The sequence below is a fragment of the Pygoscelis adeliae genome, unplaced genomic scaffold (genome assembly GCF_000699105.1).
Source record: "Pygoscelis adeliae isolate BGI_AS28 unplaced genomic scaffold, ASM69910v1 Scaffold390, whole genome shotgun sequence".
NCBI classification, from domain to species: Eukaryota; Metazoa; Chordata; class Aves; order Sphenisciformes; family Spheniscidae; genus Pygoscelis; species Pygoscelis adeliae.
The window spans coordinates 216,419-226,705 of NW_008823921.1; the positions used below are offsets into that span (position 1 = coordinate 216,419).

Below are 10,287 nucleotides of genomic sequence, written 5' to 3' on the forward strand. Positions count from 1 at the left end.
TGTCCTTACACTCCCCTTACTTTTCAGTGTGAGAGCAATCAGATTTCCTCTAGTCCAGTCAAATAAGCCTCAAGGAAGAGAAAAGAAAAAAAAAAACCCAAGCACCTCACTAGGTAAAGAGGAGGAAACTGAGGTCTGGAACTGCCAGCAATTTGTTCTGGCTGTTGAAGCGGCCGGTCAGATATATTTTAAGAGAGACACACTAGCTTATATCATACAGAAGTTCAGACTAGGGCTCAACCATCCTTCCTGGCTGTAAAAAACTGTAGCTATGAAGAGCTCTGCAATAACTTCCCATGAGCCAGCACTGACAACACCTGTATCAGTCTCACTGCTAACAAAGCTCAGGAGGCCGAGTAGAAAAGATAAACCTAACTCCCCATTAAAAAAAAAACATTAGGCATTCCTATGCAAATTGTCCTAATTATCTGAGCACCAGTCAGGGACTCGAAGCTTCAGTCCCAGTCTGCTCCTGACTTGGTACATGTATCTGTCATTTTTGCGTCTGCATTTCAGAGCAATGCCGCTAATATTGACAACATGAATTAACTATAATTACGTATAAGAGGTGGCATAGGGAAGCACATTATTCCTGGGCTATCAGTACAGCTGTATCTTTCTAACAGGAAATATGTTGATGTTATTCAAAGCATCTTTCCAAATGTTACTAACAGAAAGGTAGGAGAACAGGAGCAACCATCAGTTGAAGAGAGGCAGCTATCAAGGAATGTCTACGTGGGACAGCTCTCCACAGGATTCACTAACATATTCATTGTACTAACAGCCAGAAGAAGACATCTCGTGTATCTCCTCTAAAAAGAGAGTTACTCGTTCATTTCTGTTGCAAGAAGCTTTGTGGCTTGGGAATATGCCTTCCAGATGTGGTGGAGAAGAATCCCACCCTCTCCCTCAACTCAGACTGCGTACTGTCCTCACATCTGTCACAGCTCAGGCAGCATGATTCAGAAGCAGCCAACTGGTTTCTCAGACCATGTGCTCACACCTCTGATGTTTAATTACACAGTTCACTCAGACAAGCAGTCACAGAAGGATATGTTGCCAGTTCTTCCAGGAACCCTTTTGCTCCTGTGAGCCTGCATCAAACTGTGCTGGAGGGAGACACAGCCCTGTGCTGCCAGAGGAAGTTGTCCCCTGCGTTCTGCTGGGAGCAACGACGCTATGCGATCGCAAAAGAAGCACGGCTCAGACACCGAGCTGCTCATCTTGTACCTTAACCAAAGTGTCACTTGCAGTCCCTTAAACCCACACAGCCCTGGAATGCTTTTTTAATTACAGAAATACCTCAGCGGAGTTTCTGTGTGGTATGGGGCAATGGCAACAACCTGGGTTGGGAGGTTCAGGTTCAATATTAAGAAATATTTTCTTTAGGAAGGGGTGCAGCCCTGGGAAAGGGCACCAGAGCAGAGACATGCTTGGGGCCTTCAACGTGCAACTAGACGAAGCCATAGGTGACCTGATCTGCCACCAGCAATAGTCCTGCTTCAGGCAGCAGGTCGGACCAGAGACCTCCAGAGGTCCCTTGTAAACAACTCTACTGTCTTTCCCTGAAGTCCTCTAGCTGCACAGGCTGTATTTCTTACAGACTAAGAGAAGAAGAGAGCCAGCCTTTCATGAGAAAGCCAGAACCAGTCAGGAAAGAAATCCTGATCTCACAGCAGCCGAATTCTCTTCATCACCTACCTACACTCAAGTTGTCATTTTCCTCTTCTGCTGGGAGCACTTCAGTGTGCCTTAACCGGCAGCGGCTCACTGCCTGGATGCCAAAGCTTAGGACTGGGTGGGTAAGGAGGAACTCGGAGATGGAGCTGAAGTAAGCTTTGCCCTCCTCTTGGTTCTGCATCAGCTCCATCACATACAAGACCTGGGAGAATCAGAAACAGTAAGTCACTGGGCTTTCAGAGCAGACCATGCGTATGTGTGTGTGGACTACAAAGCCTAGCACCCGAATGAGATTTGGAACAATGGAAATAACGTGAGGAATAAAGCCTGGGCCATTTAAATTTGAAACAGAACACCCAAGGGAACCACAATAAGCACACTCCTGTCTGAGTCAATGTTGATCAGGAACTCAATCCTACTGTGCCAGACACAGGTGTCTCCAAATGAGAGCTTTACTTTAGGGTGAGAAATAATCCTTAAGGCTCCTCAGGATTGATCAGCTGAATTGTTACCATTTGTCATCTTATGGTGAAATAGCCGAGGCCAACCTCTGCATTTTTAGCTATTAGCATGCGAATCCTAGACCTAGGCAGCAGAATCAGTCACACAGATGGTCATTTCTCCTTCTGTCACCATTACCCACACAGCCAGCAATAAAATGAACCACCTACTTTTCTCTGCACATCGCTCAGTATCAGATATTCAGCGGAGAGGTCCAGGCAGACTTTCAGGCTGGGAAGAATACTCATGGAGCTGAAGATGTCAGGAGAAAATCTAGATCCACAAACAAGAGGTGGGGGGGGTGCAGAAAGCAAGGCAGATTAGCACAACCAGAACAACTGTTATGAAACTACATTAGTTTAAAAAAAAAAAAAGTTAAGGAGTTTACAGCCATATTACAGTGCAACCACCCACTAGAATAAAAACCTCATCGCAGAAATCAGTGCTGACTTCAGCTAAGAGACCAGCAGGGAGATCACAGAATAGGATCTAGATATAGATTCTGAACATTTAAATGAAAGATGACCGTTTGTCATTACTTAACACGTTCCACATTCATAGAGGACAAGAGCCAATGCTACAGATTTAAAAACAAAAACCCACCAAACCAAAATAACCCTTCTATAGATTTTGGACCTTCTGTAGTATGAGGTGGAAAAAGCAGCGCCCAGCTGTATGCCATATTCTTCTCATTGTAAGAGGGCAATTCAAAAGTGGCCTTACACGTGCATGTGATCAGAGGGGCCACGATCCACCAGCAGAAAAGTAAAACCAAGAAATGTAAGTTGAGTGAAGGGGTGGACTGAAGTGTAATTTGAACTTCTGGACCTATGTGGCTTGGCAAATAAGCCTTGTATAACTGCTTAAGCTCTGTCAACATAGCAGGCTCTCATTATTTAAATCAGAAAAAGCAATAAAACGAAAAGATCCTAGATTGGTTATTGAACATCTAGCATTTTTACAGAAGAAAGCTCTCAAGGAGTGCAATTCGGAATGCCTCTCCTCATGCTACAGGTATGTCTATGCTCTACAGACCAAAGTGAAGACAACAGGTCTTGGTAACACCAAGGAGACTGTATAAAAGGATCAACCTCCCCGCCTTGCCAAAGCCTGACCTGACAGTCTGTCACAGCCCTGATAGCTTTCAACAGATAGGTCAGATTGGCAAAGGAGGAGGCTCTAACTGGGGCTAGAGTAGACTCGACTGGAGATCAAGGATCACCTTTGCAAAGTAAGTATACCTGGAAATTGAGAGCTTTGTTACGATCCACTGCTCAAAGTAAATTCAACCTTTCAGGGGAGTCGATGTATCAACACCTACCGGACAGTTTGCAGACACGTCCAAGACACAGTGCACCACATCTTCAGTTCTCTATTCTGATCTGCTCCTGTGATGAGAAATCTCCAGAAGGGAACCCTGCAGGCACAACAGAATTAAGATCTCTTAAAGAAGATCTGGTCCTTCCCATAAGAACGTTTCACAGAAAAGTTCCTCACAAGCTGCCCATAGTTGATTTTGCCCAACTGTGTCTTAAAGTTCCCAGAAAATCTCTGCTTCTGAGACAGATTAAAAAACACTGTAACTCTCATAGCTCTGAAGAACCTTAAAGCCACAACTGACTGAAGAAAGAATAAAAATTAAAAAACAAAACAAAACAGTTACTTTTTAATCAACTGCAGTAGAAATTTGGAGGGTAACAGGCCAGTTAAAACTGACCATACCACAAACCTGAAAGGACTCATCAATTTAGAGTTTTCATTGCTTTCATGGATTGACACTAGAATTAAGGTCACTTTACACTGTGCTCCAAAGCCTTATTTATTTCTCCATCACTGGAAAACCTGACTACAAAGAGGACAGGACTTGCTCCTGCCACAACGCTAATTTTTTACAAGTATAATGCAGTTACAAGGAACCCTCCAAAGGCAGAGTTAGAAGACACTACTAAACTTCGATAATTCAAGTACAGGACTGGGGACTTACTCTGGGTCTTGTTTTTTATGGTTGTCACAGAAGAGCAGGCAGGAAAGAGGCCTACCATCATGGGGTTTCCACTCATGAAGACACCTAAGAAAGAATCAGAAAAGATTGAGCGTGCAGGGAGTGGTAAATAAGGATAAGGTGGGCGCTGAACACATTACCCCTTGTCCAAAGACAGCATCAAGTCAGCAGCCACCAAGTGTTATCAGCTTGTAGCTGTTTACAGGCTTATATAAAATAAGGAGATCACAGCCCACGCAGCCACAGATTGGTGTCTTAACAAGGGCACAATACATAAAAAGTCAACACTGAGAACAGCAGCTCAGAGAAGCTTTCTGCATTTACAGGGACAGTGCAAAAGAGTTTGACTACAGCCTGTGCAAAGCACAGAACTGCTTCCAGACACAGCGCTCTGCTTTTTTCCTGAGTTCACCAAACCTTGAGCATACGTGATATTCAGTGATACAACTCTTCTGCAACAAATTACTTTACAAACATTCACCCTATATCTTTATAGTGTCCTGAGAATGACCATCGCAGGTGATTCTGTACCAAGGAAATTCTCACAGAGAAAATGCTGCTCTCTGTTCCAAGATCCTTCATTTTCTAATTCTCCAGTTACCTTGGCTCGTCTTGCCCCTCAATATAGATCTGCCAGAATTTGACAAAACCATCATGGCTTGCTGTGGCCAACACAGTTCCATCTGGAGAAAGTGCTCCCTCGCTCAGGCACTAAACAGAGAGGGGGGGGGGAAAAAGACACAGAAAAGTGATTTTATAGCCCTTCATGGAGAAAGAGTACTCTCTTCAAACAGGAATTTGACTAACAGTCTAACAGTACATGAGGTCAGAGTGATTTCTAACAGACATGTCACCAGGCAACTTAACCCTTCACAGAAGAACTGACAGGACTTTTTTTTGTAATAATAATTAACAATCACCTTTTCCAGACAGCAAATCTAAGTACGATGCATTGTGCTCCTACTGTCCCTACTGTTACCCATGTTATGAACAGAGCTCATTTTGTTTTGGGATCTTCTGGCTTTTCACAGTCATTACTGTTTCACAATCATAATTGCTTCATCTAAGCGATACAATTACTTTGTCATCATCCTGTTCAAGAAGTGAAATTGGACTCTTTCCAGTTGTTTCTTTTATATTCAAAATATCACCTACTGGATACTCAGCTGCAGTCCTGGTCCACTGTACTCACAGATATAACTATACTCATTAGGGAAATCATAGAAGAATAAAGATGACATCAGGCTTAATTTACCCCTTCTCATCCAGCAGTAAACCACTGCAGTGTTAAGTGTTCCATTTACCGGGAGATACAACCAAATAGTTGAAATACAGCCCAGGTCGTCAAACAGGCCCGTGGAAATACAGATGAGTTTTTTCAAGAGCCATTTTCAAATGACTACACATTCACCTCGGCTCTTTAAACAAAGGTTACTTACCAACAGTGTGTGTACATAGCCAGTAGGTTGTGGATGATAGTGCGGATGGGTAAGAAACTGGTTTTTTTACAGCCAAGTGTCCTAAGAACTGCAGCTCCTGAGACACTATAACCCAAAGAAAACCTAAGTGATCTGTAGCGATCACCTATGCGATGGCAGTAAAGAAAGTAAAATAGGTTTATACCGTGCTGTGGCCTTTCACTACGATGAAGCCTTCTTTGATGCTAGGCACTTCCACCGGCCAGGAGCTGTTGTTCGCTCGGATAATGTCCAAATCCCACACCTCTGCCTGGAAAACAAACACGTGGGCACACAGGTTTATTTCTACAACTACTGGTCTGATCCAGTAGAGAATTTCTTATATCCTTATCTTATATCCTGAGATACCAGCCCAATGGCAAGTATGTGACATAAACCTTCCCATTTCCACCCAATTTGGCCATTAGATGCTTTCCTGACACCCAGCTATACATAAATACAGGGAACTGCTCTTGGCAGTTGTAGTTGTGGCTCACCAATCCCCCTCCCCCGGGAACTGGCTCAGCCTGAGCAGATGAGCGATGCCTCTGGCCCTCCACATTGTTTCTAGTGGTCCCGCTATTTGACGGTGAGCAGAAGTTATCCCTTTCCTTCCTCCTGAGCCCCGGAGAAAGATCAGCATGACCTCTCCTCGGAAGAGAGGAATCCCACATTTCATATTATGGGAGGATCCCCAGCACAGACTAGACGGGAGCCTTTACACCTCTAACCGTATCGGTTCTTTCCTTCATTAGATTCTCTCCCTCTAATAAGGGGCAACATTTCAAAAGCAAGGTTTCCTCACCCTGTCCTCGTGCAACAACGCCAATGTCTGACTTCCTTCTTCACCGCTCTCCTCGTTATCATCTGGGATGAAAGGGCACCAGATGATTCTTCGAGAGGTGTTCAACGGGGTATTGTCAGGTCGCTTGATGTTAACCAAGATCTCCTCTCTGATCACCACGGTTAAGAAACATAACATTCTGGCAGTGCTACTGACACTCAGCAATACCCTATTCAGGCTTGGTCCTCTGGTAAATACTACTAAGCCTCAAGATGAGATTCAAAAAGAAATCAGATAAAAGGATTCTGCTAAGTAAGGTGGCAAGCTAGCATTTCTTCACTGGCAGAAAAGGTTAAGCTTACAAAAGTTATTTTCTCTTGCAGGCTGCAGACAGGTACAGGATAAGCACAACAGGAGCACATACACACATCTGAATGTGGAATCCACGTGATTGTTAGCGGATAGATTAAATGATTTCAGCTAGCATCGCAACACTACCACAGAAAGACAGAAAAGCTACCACGTTGTCCCAGGCTGAGTGCTCTGGTCCACCCATACAAATCGGATCTTAACTACAAACACCTTTGCTCCTGTTGCTTTTGAAATGATGGCATACAATTCAAATTAAGAAGCCACGACCTAAGACGACATATCCCACAGTCTGATGTGCTTCCCAAAAGCACTGAGCAGTCAGTCCTAGCAATTAAAAGGAAAAGATCTAGGGCAATGAATCAAACATTGAAAATAAATTTCAGGACCACCAAAAGAAGAGGGATGACAGGTCTGGAAGGAAGATAGTGAGCGGGAGGGAAGTACTCCTCGTTCCTTTTCTGGGGAAGAGGATGTAAAAGAGCTAGAACCAGACAAACGTGAGTAAAAAGCTTTGTCACATGGTCGAGGCGATACTGTCCATGGGTAAGGCCGGCTAGTATGACTGACACTTCTCACTGACTACTTTTGCCTGGACCAGAAGGAGCACTGAGGTGTCACTCCTGGAGTTTCAAGTTACATGCAATTTCACATAATGATTGTGCTGAATACAGGCACAGGTTGATTGATTTGATACTCTGGAAGGGGCAGAACTATTGGCCGTCCCCCTGCAAGCTGCTATTCTGAAAAGGCTATGAAATAAGTTGCAATTTTGAGGCTGCATTCACATCTAACCATTACACAAAGACTGTCATGAGGCGTATTTTGACAAGATACTGGATTTTTTCTTTATCCATGGCCAGGCGCCAGACAAAAAGGTTGCCGGCCTCATCCAGGCACGCCAGCTGGTTGGAGTTGAGATGAGCAAAAGCCAGGTCTGCCACACCGCCTGTGAATCCTTTCAGCAAGGTCCGCTCAGCAGTGCTGACGCTCAACACCCGCACCATAGCGGAGCCGTTACTGGCAGCTGCAGAGAAGACAGAGGGAGAAGTCGTCATTTCTCTGGGCGGTTTCCCCGCAGGACTGCCTTTGTTTCCAGCCACCGGCTTGTCATTTCCAGCACCCATCCAGCCATCAGCTGTCGCTGGCAACACACTGAAAACCCCTATCAACAGGTACCATGTTAACAAGCCCCTTCAAGACCCAGGATACATGCACAAATAGTCCCTGCACTTCTCAGCTTTGGTGCAGAAGGTCGGAACGGCAGCATCAAGGAGGAGTTTGCGTGCCTTGTAAGGGGCAGCTTAATTCCCCGTATCTTCTACAGTTTCTCGAGCACGTCAAATTCTAAGTTGCTCTACTTAAAAAGTCAACAGAAGTTGACTTCTCGTGATTCCCAGGACTATTCTCATGAAAGATGCCTTCATTAAATGTAAGGCCTAAATCTTTATCCCGAGCTCATAACAAAGCCAGCAAACCTCCAGGACTGACCTCCAGTGACAGTGAATTAATTTTAATTGCAATTTCGTTTTCAGTAAGTGGAGAAAAGGAGTCACCGAGAGGCAGGTAGCTCAAATATATCTTCTGTAAGGGGAATGTAAAAAGCATAAACACTCACCTGGCAAAAAAGTACTGCTTTTTGGCTTGCATGACTGAAAAGAACATGCTTTAGAGCATGCACATACCATGCAAAGTTTCCAATTTCGCCATTTCAGACAAACATCACTATAATGCAGGCAGTCTTATGGACACCCTCTTGCTTCCACTTCTTGATGCCCAAGCCCTAGCAGGTCAGTCAGCTTTCCATAGTGTTACTGCACCCAAGCTTTAATACTTGCTTTAAAAAAGCTGCTCTAAAATAACCTCAGCTAGGAAAAAACCACAGAAGTGTAGTAGTAGATTTCATAAAAGGCCAGACAAACTGATGGGTGTTAGAACTAAGAAGAAAGGGAAGAGCTGATGGAGCCCCAAACACTGTGCAGAAAGAGGCACTGCACATGATAAATGTTCATTTGTTTCATGTATGTTGTGAAACAATCTTTTCCTGTGTTGTTCTGCTTCTCTCTCCCTTCCTACTGCAAAATACACTGCATCTGCGTTGCTCTTTGGCTCCTCTAAATTTAGACTTAAACTCAACTCTAAATTTATGCAACCAAATCCATCGCAAACATTTATCTGCTCAAATTACCACAGGGCTGTTTCTGTGCTTAGCTACAGAGAAGCTTGTTTACCGCAGAAATATTTAATTAGAGGAGTAATCTGAACATCAGCTTACTGTTCAGTGAAACCAACGTAATCCTTCAACTCTTCCTCCATCCCCACTGAGTCCTTCTCTTGCTTTTATTTCTAACTTCAGAAAAGCTTTCCTTCTCGGTGGAAACTCTCCTACACCACCAACTCTTCCCTCTCCTGTAGCTCCAGCTTCACTTATACTCCCACTACAACAGCACCCTGATCTTGGTATTCCAAGAAGTGTTTCAATTATTGCCAGTTACCTTCTTCTGATGCAAACTTCGCCTCTTTTAGAGGTACACAGAGCAAAAGAATACAAATCACATCCAAGACAAGAAGGTATCTCACCTCTAATGGCATAAGCCAGGTAAGAGTTTGAAACAGCTATCAGATTGCCATAATAGTATTTCTGCTCCCAGTCATATCTAGCAACAGGCTGTATTTTCACCTGCTCAAGAGAAAGAAAACAAAATATGAGAAGTGTCTGGAATTAACTTGTTCCTGGAACAAACTTGCCAAATACATGATTTCCTCCAGGGAGGATCTGTAATGCTTAATAGGAAACTATTAGAAGCAGCAGTTGGTAAGAAGAATTGCACGTTGGAATACCAGGCAGCAGAGCGCTGAACATTCAAAGTTCTGGAGGCTGATGAGTATTTCCTTCCTTGTTAAGAAGGAATGCAACTCACTGAATTTGCCACACTGCAGAACAACACTCTACCCTGCAACTACAGCAAAGCAGCCTTCACCTCCTTATTAGCACTGCGTCTGGATTCCCAGTTCTTGGAAACTTTTTTGAAATATAGAAACACATTTGCTGCAGGGGCACTTGCTTTTTAGTTTTAATACTGCTTTCCAAGAAACTGAGAGTCCTGGTCTTATTTGATAAGCATTGTCTCTGTGAGCAAAGAATTAAGAGATACTATGGAAATTATGGCAATGATCCTCCCTTTCATTTTTATCTTCCGTATTATCTATGAAAAACAATAATAACACAGTACAGTATTCAGCTACGTTCTCTGCTGAATTCACTGCATGTCAAGGAACAAAATGATACATGAAAAAATGCCGAAAGGATCAAGACCAGAGTTCTCTCTCCTAATTATTAGCATTTGTTCTCAGCATGTCTTAGTACTCTGCTACAGCACTAGTTCTAATCTCAGCATATTGGTTCTTCTGGAGCTCTGATCTGCTGGGTGGAGCCCTCAGCAAGACTGAGGCTAGCAAGCTATCAAGAGCAACCCTCCCTCCATGGTGAAGAC

The 10,287-nt window shown here is 43.8% G+C and overlaps 1 protein-coding gene across 1 annotated transcript in view; it reads right to left on the reverse strand.

The window, feature by feature from the left end:
• EDC4 (enhancer of mRNA decapping 4) overlaps positions 1–10,287 on the reverse strand; it is a 36,035-nt gene that overhangs the window by 21,204 nt on the left and 4,544 nt on the right. The window contains exons 4-12 of the mRNA XM_009319960.1: positions 9,374–9,473; positions 7,631–7,820; positions 6,446–6,593; positions 5,807–5,911; positions 4,785–4,894; positions 4,166–4,249; positions 3,503–3,598; positions 2,352–2,454; positions 1,702–1,882 (exon numbers count right to left, since the gene is read on the reverse strand). Coding sequence (XP_009318235.1) covers positions 1,702–1,882; positions 2,352–2,454; positions 3,503–3,598; positions 4,166–4,249; positions 4,785–4,894; positions 5,807–5,911; positions 6,446–6,593; positions 7,631–7,820; positions 9,374–9,473 — 1,117 coding nt within the window. The remainder of the gene's footprint in view (positions 1–1,701; positions 1,883–2,351; positions 2,455–3,502; positions 3,599–4,165; positions 4,250–4,784; positions 4,895–5,806; positions 5,912–6,445; positions 6,594–7,630; positions 7,821–9,373; positions 9,474–10,287) is intronic.